The 23,189-nt window shown below is 37.2% G+C and overlaps 1 protein-coding gene across 2 annotated transcripts; it reads right to left on the bottom strand.

Moving 5' to 3' along the window:
- Positions 1-4,082: 4,082 nt before the first annotated feature.
- Positions 4,083-22,061, bottom strand: LOC127879971 (uncharacterized). Of its 2 annotated transcripts, XM_052427117.1 has the most exons (19): positions 21,955-22,061; positions 20,476-20,672; positions 19,853-20,031; positions 19,174-19,232; positions 18,136-18,332; positions 17,425-17,603; positions 16,582-16,640; positions 15,402-15,598; positions 14,808-14,962; positions 14,112-14,170; positions 13,064-13,260; positions 12,406-12,539; positions 11,329-11,387; positions 10,259-10,458; positions 9,539-9,672; positions 8,625-8,683; positions 7,989-8,194; positions 7,230-7,411; positions 4,083-6,763 (listed from the first exon to the last, which is right to left on the bottom strand). In XM_052427117.1, exons 1-19 carry the CDS (start codon positions 21,963-21,965, stop codon positions 4,709-4,711), a joined length of 4,518 nt encoding a protein of 1,505 aa, XP_052283077.1. In that variant the 5' UTR covers positions 21,966-22,061; the 3' UTR covers positions 4,083-4,708. The 2 variants fall into 2 exon arrangements, with proteins under 2 accessions (XP_052283077.1, XP_052283078.1); XM_052427118.1 differs by lacking the exons at positions 13,064-13,260; positions 14,112-14,170; positions 14,808-14,962.
- Positions 22,062-23,189: the final 1,128 nt, after the last annotated feature.

Below are 23,189 nucleotides of genomic sequence, written 5' to 3'. Positions count from 1 at the left end.
ATAAATAAATTTGACATTCTAATGCAGTCGGCTAATAAAAAAGACATTCTAAACTTTGCTTAATATATTATTAATGCTAATGATGACAATCAGTTATAATTTTAAATAATACCACATAGAATAAAGCATTTTTATTTCTTTCGGTTTTAGTCTTCCGAATTTAATGTAGCTAGTTTTATATCGTTAAAAGTTAAGAAACTATTTTAAAATGCGTATGTTATTATCAATAGGTGCCAATAAGTGTCATTTTACACCATATGTGGGCTTTCTACTAATCCGTTATCAAAACAGATGCCGCGAACTGTGAATGATACCCAGTCTGATTAGCGAGGTTTTTTGTACATGAAAATTCTTTCAACTTATATTTAAAACATTGCAAAAAAAAGTTTAAGAGGAAATTAATAATTTATTGTGTATGTTACTTTTTTGACGACATTGACTATGTTATACGATTATAACAATGCTCATGGGTCCCAACGCATGGTAGTTATATGTTATATCGGATTTCAATAAAACGTTCTTTGTCTTCTTATATAATAAATTTACTTACCTGTGCCACATTTGCGATGTTGCCATCGGTTGCGAAATTAACGGCTTTTAATTTAAAACTGAAACATCTATTACTCAAGGAAAAGTATTGTGACAAACGAACAATTCATACTGTATGTGATAAATGGCGATAATTGGCCGACTTCGATTATAAAATCAACGACTTTTAAGTAGACTAATAATTAAGTTATGACTATTTAATAGATATGATAATTATATTCAGCATAACTATTCAATGATAATAAAAAATATTGTATGGCCTTTCTGGTTCACTTATGCGGCCTTTTTGGGAAGCCTTTTTGGTAAACGGCCTTTCTGGTACTATATCTTTGAGGGGAGCTAATCACCCATATGATACATTACATTTAACACATTTTAAATAAAACATGATAGCAATAGAAAAAATTCATGTAATTTGGGCCGAAATCATCGGGAATATCTTCCAACGTACCGATTACCGATTCGCGTAGCCAGTTTTATGACGGACTTTGGATATTTAAGATCGCATGCATTAAATTAAGAAATATGACTTTTAAATGTACGATAAATCGTGCAAAAACTTGCGAGTTTTAATGCAACTCTTTGGAACTAATTTATTGCCCATTTACGCAGATGGAATCATTCCACGCACTTCACAAATGTAAACAATTGAACATATTTTTTTTAATGACGTTAGGAATTGCTTCGACGTGTGTATGTATGTTGGTTTCTTAACATAAAAAACATATCAATTTTATAATAATGAATTAAGACCGATATAAGATATCATGGTATAAGATGGTTTTCTTTAATGCAGTGAATGCAATGTAACCGTCGTGCAAGAGATTGTTTAGTATTCTGTAACCTCAATGATGAATGCTTGGAATGATCATGACATAAATGAGACGCTTTCATAACAATAGTCCGTTCTGAGCCCAACACAGAGGTGAATGTAATGTAACCGTCGTGCAAGAGATCGGGCAAGCTGAGCATTTCGCATTGTGTCAACCTCCGCGCAGAGATTTGACTGGAACCAGCATAGCTGGATCTAATCCCTGCCATCATACACAACCACGTGATGATAGCTGAGCCACGTGATACAATAATCGCGTCTTACAGTTACAACGTCACAACCTCCGCGCAGTGATTTGACGGGAACCAGCATAGCTGGATCAATGTGAGAGCAAGGAACGACAACTCTGCATGGAGATTGCGGTCCTACAATAACGTAGTGACGTCACCATCTATGTATAGAATGGAGCATTTCGCAGATTTGTATGTGAGAGCAAGGAACGACAACTCTGCGTGGAGATTAAAAAAGGTAATAGCCTGTCAAATCTAAAAACAAATAATATTTTACAGTTACTTTTGTGTAGATATATTTACATATTTTAACAATTTGTTAATTTTGAAATGCATATGTATGTTTTCAAAATTCTTCCCATAAGCTCATTATTGAAAGGGGCCGCTATTTGAATATCGACAGGGACCAAGAGTTTTGTCCTTTTTGCAAAACTAATATTGAAAATAACTTTCATTTTCTTTTAATATGCACAACATACTTAGACCTTCGCAGAAGGTGTATACCTATTAAGTACTCTACACCCGCTGCTACAAATACATTTATTAAAATCATGCGCTCCCGGGCAGAACAAAATTGATAAGGAGTACTATTTTCTTGTATTATGCTTTTAAAAGAAGAAATGCGTTACTAAATAGCAGTTAATTAACAATAGCTATATCAATCAATATATGTATGCTTGCTTATACAATGTTGTGTTTTTTAATTTTGTGACTATACTATGTTATTTGTACTTGCAAGGGCCGGAGGCCACATATCAATAAACATTGAATTTTGAATCTTGTAGTAATGTTTGGGGAAATAAAATCATGAACACTTTTTCATTCTTTTATTTATTGAGTTTATTTTTATTTGCTAATAAATTCTGTATATACCTTTATCGGGTACTTAGCAGATACTAAACCTCGTTTTGTACACTTTTTCATTCTAAGATCGACCATGCTCGCCTTGAAGGCATATGAATACTTTCATAGAAAAACAAGAACTCTCTATGCAGTTTATACTTTATATCTTAGTTCTAAATCCATTACACAAAGTATGGCACAGTCAAACGTTTATCCATTTGTGTAACAGTTTTAATCTTTCTACAATCGGAAAAAATCATTTATCAACGAATGAATGTGGATATTTGAACATTTTTACAAATATAGCATTATATAGCTAATCAATAGCTTAAATACAATGTTGCTAATAAATATACTTGCTAAAGTGACCGATAGGCCCCTTTGGCCGGGTCTTTTTTTTACTACTTATACATGTTAATGTACACAGGTCGCGATAACAAACACTTACTGTCTTGCAATATGTATTATGCTGATAAACTCTGTTCACGAAAAGGATAAATATAAATAACGAATATATGATTAAAAAAATGCACAACTTCCTTTAACCTTACGAGCAAATTGACATATTTTTATCTTCGTAATTTACATCGTCGCGTCGAGTTTAATAGCCGCAATGTACAGATAGTTTTTTTTTCTACAGATTTCAGTCAGTCAATAACAACTCGTTTGATGATCTTTATGAGATAAACAATCTTGGTGTATCACTTAAGTACATTTGTGTCGTGTTCTGTGAAAATTAGGCAAAATGCATGTGCGTAAAGTGTCGTTCCAGATTAGCCTGTGCAGTCCGCACAGGCTAATCAGGGACGACACTTTCCGCTTAAATGGTATTTTTCGTTTAAAGGAAGTCATTTTTACCGAAAATCTTGTTTAGGCGGAAAGTGTCGTCCCTGATTAGCCTGTGCGGACTGCACAGGCTAATCTGGGACGACACTTTACGCACATGCATTAAGCCCAATTTTCTCAGAACAAGACACATTTTGTCGCAATTAGAGCAACATTACTGATTCAGTGATACGGCATCTGCATAAAAGCATACATAACGTTGTTAATCAATTTTAAAATAAGTAATAAGTAAAACTGTTCATAAGCAACAATATAAATACCGGTATGCATCAAATGAAATTATTATTCAGTTTGAACTTTCCTGGTTACAATGACACTTGAATTCGACCTGAAAATCACTTAGGAAACTAACTGCCTTGCTGAGCAGTTAACACAACGATTTAGAAAAAGTGTTCAATAAATGTTTCTTATATAAAACTAAATTTTAATTTATTTTGCATCATAAACCGTATTTCAATCGGATATGCAGCATAATGGTTTTTATTATACAAAACGAACCACAGAACACCTCATGCTATAAAGTCGAGCCCCGTTGTGCGGAAATCGGCATTAAGACATATCCGAAAGGTGTAAATCCGTATACTCTGATGTGGGGTCATGGTGCCCGCTGTAAAAACTAGGAAACCTTGCATTACCTTACAGTGTACAGGGTTGCTCCGGTCAAGACTTAGCGAATGCGTAGGCTGGTCGTGAGCTACGCTCGTGGGCATAATACCCGTTTTCGCACGATGGGGCTCAAATGAAAGTGAAATCGCGTACTGTATGTCAAATAAAGTGAAAACCATACTATAATCATTTAATAAATAAAAGAAAAAAAAACAACACATCATCAATATATACCAATATAAATATACAAAACTCATGTTAAATAATCTCATCCAAATGACAGACACAAGACTGACAGGAAAAAGTTCAAAATAATGTATATGTGTCTCGTTCTGAAAAAAATTGGGCTTAATTCATGTGCGTAAAGTGTCGTCCCAGATTAGCCTGTGCAGTCCGCACAGGCTAATCAGAGACGACACTTTCCGCTTTTATGGTATTTTTGGTTTCAAGGAAGTCCCACCTTGCCGAAAATCAAGTTCAGGCGGAAAGTGTAGTCCCTGATTAGCCTGTGCGGACTGCACAGGCTAATCTGGGATGACACTTTACGCACATGCATTATGCCCAGTTTTCTCAGAACGCGGCTCAATTTTGTGTCATACAATTCAATCAAATACACATCTTAAAAAATACACAGTTGTTTCAGATACTACGTTATTAAAGGGGAAAGCAGTTCGTCATAGCTAACCGTTTAGACGTTGTGAAGTTCTTAATAGTTAAGTCAACCTTTACACCATTTGAAAAAAAGTGTCAGACATCTTTTTTTCACAGCCAAAAGCTACTCATCAGCCCTTGAAGGCGCGGTTCAGTACTGCCTGGATTCGGACCTATACGACCTCATGTAGGAGCTATCGTGGCTGTCCGCTTTCTTCTGCATCGACTCCGAGTTGTCAAGTGGGATATTCTTGTCGAAGTACACGTATCTGACGTCCCCAACGGAATTGACGCCGCCGTTGCTCTGCATGTACTTAGGGTCCCCGCCACTCGAAGAGTGTTCCTCCCTGAAAACGTATTTCGCCTCCGTACCGCTGGAAGAGGTTCTCCTTTCACCGGAAGTGGTACCAACGCTGCAGAATGCGGCACCCGTGACACCAGAAACGATACTCTTGCCACTGGAAGCGCCTATCTTGCTTTCTTCTTTGGAGTGGATCCCGGTGATGACGATGGGCTCGCCGTCCATATCGTAATCAAACTCTCTGCCACCGGAAATAGCTCCGCCGTGGCTCTCAAGATACTTGAGATCCTCGCTCATCGCTTGCTCCCCCATTAAGACATATTTGACGTCGGTGCTGCTCTCACCTATTTCGCCGCCACGAACATACGCGACGGAGCCTCTCTGCGCGCTCTCTCGGTTGCCGAAGGCATGTTCGCTATGACTGGAATCCCCTCCAGAAACCATTTCAGTGGACTCAAAGTATCTGGAATTCTTGGTTACGGTCGGTTCCTCGTTAATTATGAGCCTTAGATCGTCACCCGAGATGGTGTCCCCTCCGTGGATGTACTGGGCACTTTTGACAGTAGCAAACTGTCCGCTCTTAAGGTATTTGGCGTCACTTGATGTTGGCGCTTCAGCTGATCTGAAATATTCCCTGGTCTCGACGGTGACCGCGTTTGATTGCTTCCTGTTATAGAGGGCAGGCCTTCTTGCTGCGCTGGTGCCGAGAATGTCACCAGACGACACTCGTTGTTCGCCTGAACCGAGTACAAGAGCGGACGACTTGCCAGCTTGGCTCTGTTCAAGGATGTCTCCCAACGACCGCTTGCGATTGCTTGAATCGATGATTATTGTGGAGGCCTTTCTTGCCTGGTTGAAATCATCAGTCTCCGCAGAAGACATATGTTCATTGGAACCATGAACAAATCCCTCGCCCGAAGACTTTATTGCCTGAGCGTTGCCTAGGAGATGCGCAGCAGACGACCTGTGTTCATTGGAACGGTGGGAAAATCCATCGCTCGAAGATTTCATTGCATGGCCGTTGCCTAGGAGATGTGCAGCAGACGACTTTCTGTTTTCAGTAGTGCTGAACATGACGGTAGACGCCTTTCTTGCTTGGCTGTATCCCTGCGCATTACTAGCAGATATCATGCGTGCATTGCTGGAATCAACGACGTCACCAGACGACATTCTAGCCTGGTTGTAACCAAGAGCCTCATTAGCCAAAATTCTAGCTTGATTCGAATGGAGGACGTCTCCAGACGACATTCTTGTCTGGTTGTACCCAAGAGCCTCACCAGACGACATTCTAGCTTGATTCAAACTGAGAACGTTTCCAGACGACATTCTTGACTGGTTGTTACCATACGATTCACCAGACGATATTCTAGCCTGACCACCGGAACCCAGAATATCGCCAGACGACATTCTAGCCTGACTACTGGAACCCAGAATATCGCCAGACGACATTCTAGCCTGACTACCGGAACCCAGAATATCGCCAGACGACATCCTAGACTGGCTGTACCCATACGATTCACCAGACGATATTCTAGCCTGACCACCGGAACCCAGAATATCGCCAGACGACATTCTAGCCTGACTACTGGAACCCAGAATTTCGCCAGACGACATTCTAGCCTGACTACCGGAACCAAAAATATCGCCAGACGACATCCTAGCCTGGCCGTTCGCTGAGGAATGTGCCGTATGCAGAAAACCGTTAGTGTCTTGAGATAATTTTCTTGAGTTTTGGTAACCGGCAACGCTGGACGGTACTATGTAGAGGCCTTGTGATGCGGTAGAGCCTCGGTGCGCCATGTTGTAATTTGGTTCGCCAGTGAGGGCGCTAGTTCCGTTCGGTAACTCAGTGTACGGCGACGAAAGACCGAGGTTTGAGCCCTCAAAGCCGTGGTTTTTCTCTCCCTGAAAGACGGTTCTTATCAACATTAATATGCTTTACATATGTTTAAAACATCAGGAATGTATATTCGTTATACAGAGTTCAAGGAAAACACATTAATCACGTCTAGTTATGAATCCCAAATATATTTGCATCACGAACACTATGTAAACAGTTCAACACTGCTTAGAAATTGTCAAAGTATGACAGCGGACTTTGGAATATTATGTTTGAAGATCTATGTAGTTTTTTTACACGTTATATCATGTAGCAGATGTTCGAGACAAAGCACACTAGTATGAAAACCAAAATCCAAAATATATGTAGACTTTTATTTTATGTATTATGTTTGAAGATCTATATTAAACAAACTTAGCTGTTTAGCATGCGTGTTTATAAAAAACACGCATCTCACAAACTACGTCACCAAAGAGGGTAAACTAATAATTAAAACAATAATAGAGTGAACCACAAAAAAGCACCACTCACGTAAGCGACCTGAGACATTCGCCGGAAATGACGTGCAGCAAGGCAGCGCTTGAGGCAAGTGGCAAGCGCAAGCAGCGCCAGGAACAGGAGGCCCACTACCGCCAGCGCGATAATGATTTCACCAAGAGTGCTTAGAGGTGACGGACCGGAAGCGGCGGCAGGATCCATCGGACCCCCTATGACTAAATATTACAAACTGTCAATGGTACATGTATGTGTTATGCTGACACAGTATACTAATGACTAATTATACGCCGGTCGGACATATTTCTCAATCTCGGCACGCAACCTTGTAAGTCTCAACAAAAATACACTTAAATATAAGTAAAACATCAACAATAACACAAACATGCGCGTTCAAAACGCAAGTTCCCTATATCACATCTTATAACATCATTGCACTCTCGAAATTAACAATGTGTTGAAGATTATAAACACAGATAGTATTGGATACGAACTTATACATTTAATGTGACAATACAAATAGGCTTCTTGAAATTATAACGATACAATTTTTTATAAGTTTTAACAGTATCGTCTTGACGTTATATTGATGCAATGAGTCTTAAAAAAAGTTAAAGCAATATAAGTAAGCTCTATAAATTATCACGAGGGTTCTAGAGGTTTGGGCAATATAAGTAGACTTCTAGATATAAGGATGACACTTAAATATAATGGATTTATACGAAAAGCTGTTATAAATTCTACTGATTACAAGATGGACATTTAGAAGTATATAAGAACGGAATTAAAATTAACCTGGTTGTGGATCCCCAACAGTGAATGTGTCGTCGACCGGATGCCCTCCCAAGGCCGCAGGCTTCCCAGGTTCGCCGGCAACGAAATCTCCGAGCCTGTCTGATACCGACTTCCGCATGCCGCCCTCCACTTCCGGTGCACTAGGGCCGGAACGCAGCATCTGTGCGGTGCTGTCGACGTACACCGTCTCCGGATCTTCACCGGCCCTAAGCATTCGTTGAACAATAATGACAACAAACGAAAATAAAATGTTCGCCACTATTTTACAAGCTAAAACTGCCCACTTTCTCTATTTATATTGAACAAACAATTTTTTTTCAAAGATAATTTATTGTGTACAATCATTTTTAGGTTTTACATGATATAATATGCATTTACAATGTATTCCCCCAAAAGCTTCATGAATTCCTATTTGTAATCGTACAGGGTTTATGGGTTTAATATGGGATTCCAAATTGGAACTCATATATCGATTATAAATACCGGTGGTCAGGCTGAGATATTCATAACGATTTATTATAATATTAATATTGTGCAAGACGATATCAGCGGTTCCAAAGACCTTTAAGAAACAACATTTGCTTCGAAATGTCGATGGTCGCGGTACTTGAATCTTAATTGTCAATATTAGCGTACCTGAATCCCTTAACTTTGACATCTTTATAGCCGTCCATGCCGTTAAAAAGATCTTTAAGCTGAAAAGCAAGATCTATTTTTGTATTATATTTACTTACGTCAAAAATAAACTTTTTTTATTATAACGTTAATATTTAAATTTGAATTAAAAATAACATTTCATATAATATGCTTATTTAATCTTATATCGGTGTTTTTAGATATTTCAATATCTACTTATATTTTTAAATTTCTCATGCATATACATCGCACAAGTCAATTTACTTCACCATGTTTATAAGATGAACCAAAGTAGACTAATTAGGTCCAGCTAAGATAGAACAAATCAAGAATATGGTATCATAAGCTTTTCGCGTGAGCCGCGAACAGTCAAAAACATAAATCAATGATTTTGCAACACAATATATCAGCCGTATATCAAATGCATTTTGTTAAAATAATGTTATCTTTAACCCATATATGACTAGCGTCTAGAAAAAAGGCCTTGGCAAACATGCGGCGTCTCATCTGGGTCTACGCTGTTTGCTTAAAGGAATTTCTGTACGAAATATTCTAAATATAAAAATAAATATACTAGGCATCCCTAATTTTGGAAATACATTGATCCAATTTACAAGGCTGGGAGAGTCCACTAGGCATAAATTGGTTAAGACATTTATGCGATATTATTGGTTATAACGTTATATACATTTGTGAGAACATCTATGTCCAGCCCCTTTTCCAACAAGGGTCGTCGTGGAGTAGTGGTTATACTATCTACCAATGCATCTGGAGGTCAAAGTGTTCTCAATGTCCACCAGAAGACAACACTTATGAGTTTTACCCAGAAGGCAGACTCGTGTATGATTCAATAAGCACTTGACATTCCATGCAATGTTTCTAAAATTGTCATATTTAAATTCAATTGCCCTAACCCCTGGCGTTAGGTCAGCCTTGAGACCCTGAGCGACGCCCGAGTCTGGGCTGCCATACTCCTCTTTCCAAGCCATAGGTAGTTTTAGTGTGAAGGGCACATCCCGTTCTATGGTTACCCAGTCTTTCGCCGGACCTGAAAGATTTGACAACCAAATTGAGGTGCTACTTTACCATTTTGAGGCTGTATTTTTATTTTTGTATTCAGTATTCTTATTCTTTTATTTAACAAGCATCATAATCACTATCAACTCGCATATATTGGTCGAGAATACTTTGTCGTGGAAACGTACATTAAGTTACTTGTCTGTTTTTTTTTAAATGTTGAATTTGATTCGGTCATTTTCCGTGTGTTTATATTAACAACGAGGATCGGTCAACAACGATATCAACGAAATTTAATGTCCCACGAATGATAATGAGTTTACATTTTACCAGAACACAAAACAAAATTGAGACATACGTATTTTGAACAGTATTTTACGTCACGCAACCACATCACAGTCACCTTGAATCTTTTTGATTCCTCGAGATGAGGTTGGTGAGTAACCTATTCATGATTATATGAAACCTTAATAATCTACTAATTGTATTAATATCAATTACGCCATAAACGGTCTTTAGTTGCGCTCCTCACGGACATTACAAATTAACCAAAGAAAGTAAAAATGTAGACCATGTATATAAAACAATTATTCAGAAATGACAAGCAATGTGTGTACCAGGCGCGGGTGCTCCTACTAAGTACGCTTGCGACAGCGGATACGCTCCTAAGGCCGGAGCCGGAGCGGCCACGAACTGTTCGAGCCTGTCCGACACCGACTTCCGCATGCCGGCCTCCACTTCCGGTACACTGGGACCGGCGCGCTCCATCTTGGCAGTGCTGTCAACATAGACAGTTTCCGGATCGTCCTTGTCGGCTCTATAAAACATCATGAAACGTGGATGACAGCAATTCAGGTTGTCGCTTGCCCTGTTCAGGTTGTTGGGTTCGAGGCTTTGAGCAACGGTCGGAGGGAACGGTACACGCCATACGTTATTAGGAAAAATAAAGTGTCCCCGTTGAAAGTACCGAGAACATCGATGTGTAAACATCTAGCAATATGACGACATCTCTAATATACAACACGATACAATTTATGTAGACTAACTTATCGTTAGGTATCATTTGTTTAAAGGGACCTTTTCACAGATTTTGGCATGTATTGCAGTTTGTCATTGAATGCTTTATATTGATAAATGGATCTAAAAAGCTCCAGTAAAAAACAAAAATAAAATTAAAGAAAGAAAAGAAAGTAACCCTAAACTGAGCTCGAACCACTGATCCCTGGAATAAAAGTCTAACGCTTAGACCACTCGGCCATCAGTTCTCATCAAATGAGTGATGTATTTTATACATTTTATAAGCAATCCTCGTAGTGTCACAAATATAACGACAACAACAGAACTATCAAAATTATCAATCGTTTCGCGTTGCAACGCTTTATAATTTTCGGGTTTTTAAATCGTAAAATATGCCTATAATGGATAGTTTAGAGCATGGTAAATGTTCAGCATTATTGTTTCTTCACACATATCATAACAACAACGAAAATTTGCGAATCTGAAACATTTTTTTTTATTTTGTCAATTTACCAAAACGTGAAAAGGTCATTTTAAGTAATTAAGATATGTACACTTTCATCTTACACATCCTATGCAATGTCCTTCGTAATTTCGAACCCACAACACATCTGTAGCTATAAGAAGGGGATTCAACCGCTCTAAAACTGTTACAAAAGGCCTATTTTACCTGAATCCTTTGACTTGGACATCTTGATAACCGTTCACGTCGATGAAAATGTTCTTTAGCTGGAAAAAAATTATAAATGGTTTTATATAACAACAATTGAATGTCATATTCACGAGGCATCCTTTATTTTATAAATTACACTATTTAACTTATAAAAATAGGTATGTATAACATACACTGATAGCCCACAGCAAATGTTTTGATACAGGTAAATCCAACATATATTCTGCAGTGGAAAAATATTCAAAGAATTGCAGTTTTGCTAAACTGGTTGCAGCCAATTTTGTTTTCTTGATGATTATTTGCACACATAAACGTTATTCAGCCACTAAAGTTTGTACAAAATGCACCAAGCACCTGATTTGTGTGTAAAAGCTTCAGCGAAATCCGACTTACGATGAAAGAGGACTTAATACACACAATTTCGCGGTTTATATATTCAGTTGGGTGAAAAAAGAAAAGCGATCATAAATTGGCCAACAACAACTGTCGCATTTCCTTCCTATTTAAATCATCCACACATTAAGGTAATTCAGGTGTGAAAATGTGAGGGTTTCCATCACGACGTCAAAGAGGAGTAAGAGGTGACAGGCTTTAGAGTCGACAAACAATGTCGCCGAAACTGGTCGTAGTCACTTCCTTTTTGATAATCACATTGAGGACATTCAAATTTAAAAGTTGGAACTAGATCAACCCAGCCGTTGAAGAACAAGTTCAAACACAAGGTTCGCGACGCACGTGTGGACGCACGGACGAACACACAAGTGTCATGCTTAATGCCTCCCATTTTGTGGGCGCAAATGACATATCGCATTCTATAGCTGAGAACGACATATATTCACATGAAATCCATGTGGCATGTGGATCATTTTATAGAGTTAGATGTTCAAAGCACAAAACAAAACCAAAAGGGACATTGTTGTTATCTTTTAATATCTATTCCATTTCTATATAAATTTACATGACGTATTTTATATGATAATATACTTAATCAAAATTCCCTATGTTAAGCGTTGAATTATAAAAATAGGCGAATAAATTATAATGCTCTTATAAAATGCGGGATCCGTTTCTTACCGATGGCAGTATTTCACCCCTCAGTCCCTGAGCGAGGCTCGAGTTATCAGAGCCATATCCATCCTTCCAGCCTATCGGAAGTTTCAATGTGAAGGGCACGTCACGCTTGATAGTAATCCAGGGGGCAGGAGGGCCTGAAGGGAGAAGATAATCTTAAAATAAGTAAAAGTATGGGGAATAGTTGGAGTGGTGATCATTGTTATGATGGCGGTGGTTGAGGTTGTGAGGTACTGTTCAGGCATAGTGATTTCTGCATCCGGCGCAAAATTTATTGTGGTAAGCGCGCCGTGTCGTGTGTCGGGCGCATTGTGCCGTGTGCCTGGCGCAGTGTGCCGATGTGCCCGGCACACGGCGCAGTGTGCCATCCCAGTAGTATATAAAACCGAGATTTTCTCATAACTGAAACTAACGAACATTTGGGTAACATCTCCCATACAACTTCAATTTAGAATTTTAGTAAGCAAACTTTGTTAGTTAGGGACTGGATCCCAACAGTAGTAGTAGTAGTAGTAGTAGTAGTAGTAGTAGTAGTAGTAGTAGTAGTAGTAGTAGTAGTAGTAGTAGTAGTAGTAATAGTAGTAGTAATTTAGTAGTATGAGTTGTTGTTTTTGTTGTTGTTGTTGTAGAAGTGGTAGTAGCAGGCCAAAAGTTAATGTACCTGATTCCGGTGCTCCTACTGAGTACTCTTCCGACATCGGATACGCTCCCAAGGCCGCCGGATCAGCGGCCACGAACTGTGCGAGCCTGTCCGACACCGACTTCTGCATGCCAGCCTCAACTTCCGGTGCGCTTGGACCGGAGCGCTCCATTAGAGTATCGCTGTCTACATACACGTTGTTAGGGTCGTCCTCCTTCCTAGGAAATGACGCATACACGGTTAATGATTTCGATAAACAGTTGAAAATATACACAATATACGGATCCGTGGTTTACTTCTAAAGTTTAAGTATTAATTCTCATTCATCCAAAACCACAAACATCGCCACGTACTCGCTTCAAATTTAAATAAAAACTCGATTCTAGAAATTGGTTTCCGCTTAACACGTGAGAAGTACCAGCATTTAACTCGACTTTGCAATACTAGAAAATGAGTATATATCTAATCTAAAAGTTCATTTCTTTGATAGGATACTTTAAATATAATTCGCTTGATTATATATAGTTTTTTTACGCTCAAAGTAAAGTAACAACAATTATGCAAGGTCGTTTCACCGTTTGACACATTTGTGTGACGCCAGGTGCCGCTAATAATACCAACGAATTAGAATAGACGTTGTACGAACATGTAGGACGTAATGTGACTTAAAAAAGTACAAAGGAAGTGGCACAGAGTTTTGACATATTTGACGCCAGATGACGCTCCAAACGTACCAACGAATCGGAATATACATTAAAAAAATTTGGGACGTATTTCTTTGTCGACATTCGCATTTTAATGAAATAGTGGTTTATTGTTACATATATTTAAAAATATAATATACTATTTCAGAAATGTGCTGTTCGTTCGTCGCAACGAACGAATTCATTTCGATGCAAATAACGTGCACGATCTGTATTAGTGCACTGAAACGACGAAGAAAAAAAAGTTATTTTTTTGTAAACATTAAAATACATATTATAACAATGGAAAACCACACATTTAATCCCATGATGATTTAAAAAGGGAAAATATTTACGTGTGTTGAAAAAATACAAGATATTCCTACCTAAATCGGTTGACAGTAACATTTCGATACCCATCCATGTCGAGGAAAATGTTCTTCAACTGGAAAATAAAACAATAATTATTGTGTTTCATGCGTATTTCCTTTTAGCAGAAAAAAGCCACTCACGACTTAAACGAACTTATATAAGGATATAGAATTTTATTTTTATAAAAAAATAATCAAAACAAGAAAAACTAATCGTATTCTCGTCTGAAGTTTAGACAGTTTCTACACTAGAACAAGTTAAGTTAATTGTGAAAATAACAACAACAACCGGACGGCCAGAAAAACAAACAAAATCCATTACAAACCGTCAATTAAGACTTTCTTGAACTGGTGTATGACAATAACAAGTAATGCAAAAACTAGAATGAGTTACAGACATAGATGACATACGTCACTAACATGGTAGAGTAAACTTATATAGTATTTATTACTGAGTAATGCCTATAAATAAAGGATACACATAAAAGACATGCAATGTAGACATTTTAATATAAAGAACGCTTTCCATCGCTGTCCTGGTTCTATATTGATAATAGATTCGTCATACTAAGGTTATTACATTTGTTTTATTGGCAGTCCGTAGATGTGTAAATTGTAGTTGTCTAGGGTCAAAATGTATTTTTATTATTATTTCTCATTGGGCCCAATGGATACGTGAAACAAACATATTGGAGGTGAGTATTATCTTACCGAGGGTAGAATATCGCTTCTCAGACCCGTTGCTGGGCTAGAGGTATATGTCCCATAGGCATCATCCCAGGCAATCGGAAGTTTCAAGGTGAAGGGCACCCTGCGCTTCAAGGTCACCCAGTTTGGAGGCAAAGTAGAGGGACCTGGTGGGGAACCTGTAGTTTACATATGTAGGCAAACATGTAAATGGGAGTAGGGTGGGATGGATAATCTTTTTTGCTTAAATCTTTGCTTTTAATCTGCTTAAAATGGTGATATAAAATATGATATACAGTGTTGACATCGTCAAAGATACGGTGCGATTTATAACATAAAACATAGCTATTGGGTATATCATGTGCCCGCATCGGAACACTTTCATCTGCATTCAACATACGGAAATACGGATATAGTCCGACGGGACTTGTTTTTAAGCATTTTGTTTGCACAGCATGATAATAAATCATGTCATAGCGATTAACTTTCACAATAATGACTTTTAAATCTAAATAAAATAAATGTAAAAATGTCAATCTTTTGTATAAAACTAACGAATACAATTAGTAAAACATTGCCGGTGTAGTTGGATTAATAAGTCTCCAAAATTCAATGTACCTGATTCCGGTGCTCCTACTAAGAACTCTTTCGACAGCGGATATGGTCCCAAGGCCGCCGGCTCAGGGGCCACTAACTGCTGTAGCCTGTCTGACACCGACTTCCGCATGCCGGCCTCAACTTCCGGTACGCTGGGACCAGAGCGTTCCATTAGGGTATCACTTTCTACGTACACGGTGTTAGGATCGTCACCTTTCCTAAGAAATAACGGATACGGAGTTAATGACTGTGATAAACACTAGGCAACAACATACGAATTGTGTTTTATTAGTATTAGTTCTCATTCATCCAAAATCAGAAACATCATCGTGTTCTCGCTTCAAATTTAAAAACAAAACTCACGTGACATTTTTTACTGCATACCACATGACATCTGCCAGTGATGATTGGATGAAATGTGCGATTAATTTAGATATGATTGACACGTTTGGTAATGTAACGAGCACTCCATGGCAAGACGAGGGCATGCGTTTACGTCTATTTAAATATGTTCATTAGTTTGATAGGACGCTGAAAATATCAATGACTGGATCATTCTTAGTTTGTGTTTCCGACGCTCAAAAAGTAACAACAAATGTGAAAAGTCATTTGAAACATTTGGGATCCCTGGTGACGCTAAAAACGTACACACGAATTGGAGTAGAAGTTGATTCATTTGGGACGCCATATTTCATTGCCCACATTTGCACTTATGTTACTATTGTAAGAGTTAAGTTTGAAAGAGAATGACAAAGGCCAAATGCTCTTAACATTCACATCAGAACTAACAAAGATGGACACATAACATGGTAAATGTATTTCATGATATTTGATATTTCTAAAACCACTTTTCTGGTTACAATACGCATTGCTTAATATATGTATCTTGTTAACGTGTTTACCAAACACAATGGAGGTGTTTGTCGTTACATATATTTTAATATCTTAACAATCTTATAGAAATGTGCTTTTTTGTTCTTTTTAAGAAACGAATTAATCGCAATGCATATAACGTTTGCAATCAACTGTTCTGTATTTGTACATAGAAACTTCAAAGAAAACATAATATTTATTTGGGCAAACATGACAATACATAAATTATGATAAAAATTGAAAAAAAAACACATAACATTTTATCTTATATTGCTATATTTGAGTGCAAAATCTAAATTTTGTTGCATAAATATACACATTATCGTACCTAAATCGGTTAACGGTTACAGTTTGATATCCATCCATGTTACGGAAAATGTTCTTCAACTGAAAAAGAAAAGAATGTGACCCATGCGCATGCCTTATTGTGGAGAAGTCCAGTTATAGTGGTAACGAGGGGTATGGAATTTCATATAAATCATGAATATTTAATTTAAATAACATATTGGTTGAAGTTAGGACAGTTTATATAGTAATATAGATCAAATGAGTTGTGAAAATAACAACAACTAGCGGACGGCCAGAAGTCCAAACTGGATCCAGTATCCTTCGCCTACAACTTTCTGATGCTTGGGTAATAAAATTACATTCATTCATTATGAATGTCAACGCATTTAACAAATTTAACAGTCATCAAGTATAACATACGACACTTACATGGTAGACAAAAATCATATAGTATATAAAACGGATGTGTTCCTATCCATAAAGGTTGCACTCAGCAGACATTCAATATAGACACATACCTTGTACGCTTTCCATTGCTGTCCTCTGTATACATGATACATGATACCTACCCTCGTTTCCTTGTGCACACGAACTGAGGTATGAACAGTTTCCATATCTTGACAACGAAACCGTTTGATTAATTAATTAAGGGTAAGACTACTGAAACTTCTTAAACGTCTATTGATTTTAAAGTGCTTTACAAATATGGGCCAATTTGCAATAACCGCTTTTCATTCGTCATACTTTGCTTATTGATATATGCTATAAATGTATTCCGCATAAATACAAACCCTGAAGTAGTTTTCTCGGGTCTAGATGTAATTTGTAACTCGGACCCAATTAATTGGTGAAACATACACAATAGAAGTGAGTATAATCTTACCGAGGGTAGAATATCGCTTCTAAGACCATTTGCTAGGCTAGAATAAGACGTCCCATAGGCATCGTTCCAGCGAATCGGCAGTTTCAATGTAAAGGGCACCCTGCGTTTCAATGGCATCAAGTTGTGAGGCTGACCCGAGGGACCTGGTGGTGTACCTGTAGATACGCCTGTAGGTGCATCTGCAAATAGGGTCGGGGCGGGAGCGGGATATTTAATTATACTATTTATTATATAACACGAAGAAAACATTCATGCAAATGTTATTAGGAATGAGGACAAGTTCAGTTAATATCTTGTTTTAGTGCTTAAAATGTTCTTGCGAACTACTAAGGCTCATACCGTGTTCACAAAATAGTATTGACCTTAACTACTGATCACCGAACAACACTGTCGACTCATTTATGCAAGAGATTTCAGTTCTTTAACTAAATTCATTTCACATAATGTGAATATCATGTTAATTGGAATAATTTGGAACGGATCTTATAGAAAGTCAATAAACAAATAAGAGACGTAGTACCATTCTTTTGCCAAATTGTCAATATACTCGATTTTCTATATATATATCATCTCAGTTTAATTGGCTTTCATATTTAAAAAAAACCAATTCAAATAAACGTCCATATTTTTTCAAAACTCTAGAATCCAATGAGCAAACATTCAAAATAAAGTCGGTTAGTTTAATAGATAGATGTTTAATATTCAATATACCTGATTCCGGCGCTCCTACTAAGTACTCTTTCGACAACGGATATGCTCCCAAGGCCGCCGGCTCAGCGGCCACTAACTGCTGGAGCCTGTCTGACACCGACTTCCGCATGCCTGCCTCTACTTCCGGTACACTGGGACCGGAGCGCTCCATCAGGATATCGCTGTCGACGTACACGGCGTTTGGATCGTCACCCTTCCTAAGAAATGACGGACACGGAGTTAATGATTGCTATTAACATCATGCAACAATACACGTAAACAGATTCGTTATTAGCCTGCAAAAGTTTAAGATCCTCCCAATCTATATCAATAAGCATGGATATTGCTATCGATGATTTAATGAAATTGTCAATTAATCTAACTATGATTGACACGTATGGAGGCGTCATTGGGGCTCCTTGGCAAGGCAAGGGCATGATATAACGTCTAATAAAAAGTGTTCATCAGTTTAATAAAAATCTGTTAATATCAGTCCATGGATCAGACATAGATTTTTTTACGCTCAAAAATCACAAACAAGTTTGAATATTGGTTTGACATATTTGTGTAGCCTATTGACGCTCAGAAATACAAACGAACAGATGCAATAGGAATTGGCACTTCATATGTTACTTTGGTAAGATTTTATTTTGAAAAGCAATTAAAATTCCAATTGATGATCTATGCATTCAAACGAGTATTGACAGAGACATTTCGTGGTAAATGTATTTTATTATAGAATATATCATTTAAAACCACAATATCTGATTTATAAACGCACTGATCTATAACATTTAGTAATTGTTCATTGCGACATATATTAAAACATGTATTAAAATATGTCAGACATGATCTCTTCGTTTCGGACAAATTAATTACGATACAAATAAACTTTGTGATCAGCCGTTCTGTTAAAGTAAATAACAAAGAAAAATAAAATACATTTCGGCAAACATAACAAAACATTTTGTAAAAATGGAAAATAAAAGATCTTATCTCATGTTGCTTAATTTTGGAAAAAGGTCTGCTTGTGTTGTATAAATCTACAAATTATCGTACCTAAATCGGTTGACAGTTACATTTTGATATCCATTCGTGTTAATGAAAATGTTCTTCAACTGAAATAAGAAAAGGATACTGTTTATGCTTAGATGTAATAATAACATTCATTTACTCTGCTCTGCAAGTCAACGCATTTAACATATCAGTGACCAAGAAATGCGAAAACTTAAATGTGTAACAAAGATGACATACGAAACTTACATGGTAGAGTAAACTTTCTAAGTATACATTACTAATTTTGCCTCAAAATAAAGGTAAGACTCAAAAGACATGCAATTTAGAATTACAAATATTAAGACCGCTTGTGATTGCTGTCCTGGTTCTTTATACATAATAGCTACCTTCGTTTCCGTGTCCACACGTACTGAGTCGTTGGGCAATTTCCCTATCTTAATAACGCGGCACTTTTGTTATTCATTAGCTAAAGTGTACTTTACAACTTTTAAATTATGTTAATCCAAATGTGCATTTAGAAATACGCCTTATTGGCAATTACCGCTTTGAGTCACACTATTACCGCTTTGAGTCACACAATTACCGCTTTTAGTCACACAATTGCCGCTTTTAGCCACACCATTAGTCATTTATTTATAATTGCCTTTTTATTATCACCTATATCAGTAATCTCATAAGTAGTTTTCTGACACACACATATTGTAGATAAGTGTTAACTTACCGAGGGTAGAATATCGCTTCTCAGACCCGTTGCTAGGCTAGAGTTATACGTCCCATATGCATCGTTCCAGCGAATCGGCAGTTTCAAGGTGAAGGGCACCCTGCGCTTCAAGGTCATCCAGTTTGGAGGCTGTCCCGTGAGACCTGGTGGTGCACCTGTAGATACACCTGTAGATTCACCTGCAAATGTAGGCAGACGTAGGATGGATTATCAAATTCAGAAATTTAAGAAAAAACTTTTGTATTTTAATATTTGTAATATAACACTAAGACTAAATTCGTGCGAAGGTTGTAAGGATTGCTGTCATGTCCAGTTTATCTCTGTTTATTGTGTTTTAATGTTACAATTTTAATGACATAATATGTTGGCATCGTTGAAAGCACTGCGAGGTTTAATGCGATACGGCTGTACAGTATGTCATGAGCTCGTATTTGCGCGTAAGTGTCAATATTCGAACAAAATATTATTGAAATAATAGCATTGGGGTTGGCTTTCATTCAATTAACTTTTTAATCACAGAACAATAAATGTTCAATGTGTTTTCTCTCTCCAAATCTAACGAATGTAATGAGGGCAAAAGTGCAGGCGTGGTTTGATGAATAAATATTCACTATAAAATGTACCTGATTCCGGTGTTCCTACTAAGTAATCTTTCGAAAGCGGATATGGTCCCAAGGCCGCCGGCTCAGCGGCCACCAACTGCTGGAGCCTGTCCGACACTGACTTCCGCATGCCGGCCTCAATTTCCGGTGCGCTGGGACCGGAGCGCTCCATTAGGGTATCGCTGTCTACATACACGGTGTTAGGATCGTCAACCTTCCTAAGAAATGACGAATACGGAGTTAATTATATGATACCGGTATTCGTGTTTTGCCTCTTAAAGCTTTAACTCACAGACGATAGACGATTAAACGATATGAGCATTTGAGACGCTATATGAATATATATCACATGCCATACCCTGTTTCCCATTTAATGTAACCATTTCATATCTTTTTATATTACACATGTCGTCGCTGTCGTTCTCAAACCTCGTAGCTACAAAATGGCAACTTTTCAAGAGAGAGTAAAAACCGTCACATTTTTTTATTACGATGTCTTAGAATTTAAAATTAAGTAAACATACCAAAAAAAATGAAGCTGCAAAATACGGTATAAGCCGTAGACGCGTAAGTCATACTGATAAGTCATACTGCTATTCAGAAGTGGTAGCTACGATATTTTGTCACCACAATTTTGTCATTTTTATGAGGTACGACAATTCGTCCTCATAGGAAACCTCGTAGCTGCAAATATAAAATAAAAATAAAAACGTTGTTGTCAAATTTGTCCAAACGAAATGACGTACCTATGGGTGAAATGACGTCGCTACGACTTTTCGCCGGAAAAGAAGCCAACAATCAAGCTACAACATTTCGTCACGTGGCTTTTTCAAGGGCTCTGATTGGCGTAGAGCTACGAGATATAGCACAAAACACGCGCCAGACTTCATATATTCGGAAAAGACGAAACAATTTTTTTTAGAAAATTTTGGAGTTACGAGGTTTGAGAACAGCGACGATGTGTAATACAGCATTTTGAAGCGTTTTCATTGGCTTAGTTTTCGTTTATTGACCAATCGCATTTTGTTATTTTGCTGAAATGACGTTGCAACGTCAAATGACGTCACTAAATGTAAACAACATTCGGGATTTATCATTGCCATTATGTTTGCGTAAATATTTATTTAATTTGCTCATTTAAAAGCATGTGATACATACGGAATATTACGCTAGTCAATTGTTCCAAGAGTTTGTATTCAGTCGAGTGGCTTGTGTGATGACGTATCACACGAGAGGCGGAGCCTCGAGTGTGATGTGAAATAACACAAGCCACGAGACTGAATACAAAAATCTTGGAACAATTGAATAGCGTAATATTCCTTTTATTATATACACAACTAACGAAAACAGTCAACAATTGTATTTTTGCTTTAACAAAACTGACAAAACAATGACATCAACGGTACGCCATAGTTTATTTAAGACGCGTATGAATACAGATTATGTAAATTACCGTGTAAACATTTCAACCGGGAAAACACAGGATTCCGACACGCTTACCTTAATGACATCAAATCCAATGTTTATAACAACTAAGTTGATAACTTTGATTCGATGTTTATAACAAAAGCGTTGAAACGATATGCACTTCCACTTCTATTCTTCCACATAGGGACCGTTAAGTAAAAATATTCTATTATACTACATATATATACAAGGGATACAACTGTGAAAATTCCTGCACACAACCATGGTGTAAACAATAGCGAAAAATTTGCTTCCAAACGCAATAAATACACCAATTAAACTGTATTACAACAGCCAAGACATTTATCTTTCAGAAAATAATCACTTGGCAATAAAGTACAAGCTTTTCATTGAACTAAGAGAGAAAATTTCATTCAACATGCTCAAAAATCCTTACTTGGACACAGGTGTGCACAGCTGAAAACTTAGAATTCTAGCAGTAATTTTCGTATTCCTTTGTTATAAAGCTCTTTTGCTGGTACATATTCCTTGGATAGTTTTTTTTTCATAGTAAAATAGAACATGATAACTATTTAGTAAGCATATTTTGCTAGAAATTCACATCAATCTGCTTCAATTTCACAATGACAATGTTTTACTTTCATTTTGGATAGTTCACATGTATTTCAAACATGCGATTTGATTGGTTGAAATTCCACTGCAGTAATAAATCCAACCAGTCACGTTCCACGTAACATTACCTGACAAATTGCATACAAATCCTTGAAGATAGTAGAAATGTAAACAAATTTAATATTTACGGTGTTTTGCATATATGCAGTTACATGCAATTATGGAAGGTGTCTACTTTGATAAATAAAGTCTCTATGGATAATAAAACAAGGTAAAATTTGCTCAACTTCTCTGTAATTATTAAATTATGAAACAAAATGTGTCAAAGTGGGTGTGCACACCTGTGTCGCATTTCGAAAATTTTACCGTTTTTCATTAAACTTTCGTTTCAAACACAACTATGAACACTTTTACTGCTATAAACATAGTTATTATCTGATAGATAAATGTCTGAGCTGTTGTTATACAGTTTTTTTGGTGTAATTATTGCTTTTGGAAGCGATTTTTTTGCTATTGTTCAGACCATGATGTTGTGCGGGAAATTTGACAGTTGTATCCCTTGTATATATGTATATAGTATAATAGAGTATTTTTTACCTAACGATCCCTGTGTTCTTCCATGTATCTATCGAAACTTATTTTAAACCACACTATCTTATTGTATTCCAATCGAAATTTATATTGATTCATGATGA

Source organism: Dreissena polymorpha, chromosome 4 (genome assembly GCF_020536995.1).
Source record: "Dreissena polymorpha isolate Duluth1 chromosome 4, UMN_Dpol_1.0, whole genome shotgun sequence".
Lineage (NCBI taxonomy): Eukaryota > Metazoa > Mollusca > Bivalvia > Myida > Dreissenidae > Dreissena > Dreissena polymorpha.
This window is presented reverse-complemented; position numbering and strand designations above follow the sequence as displayed.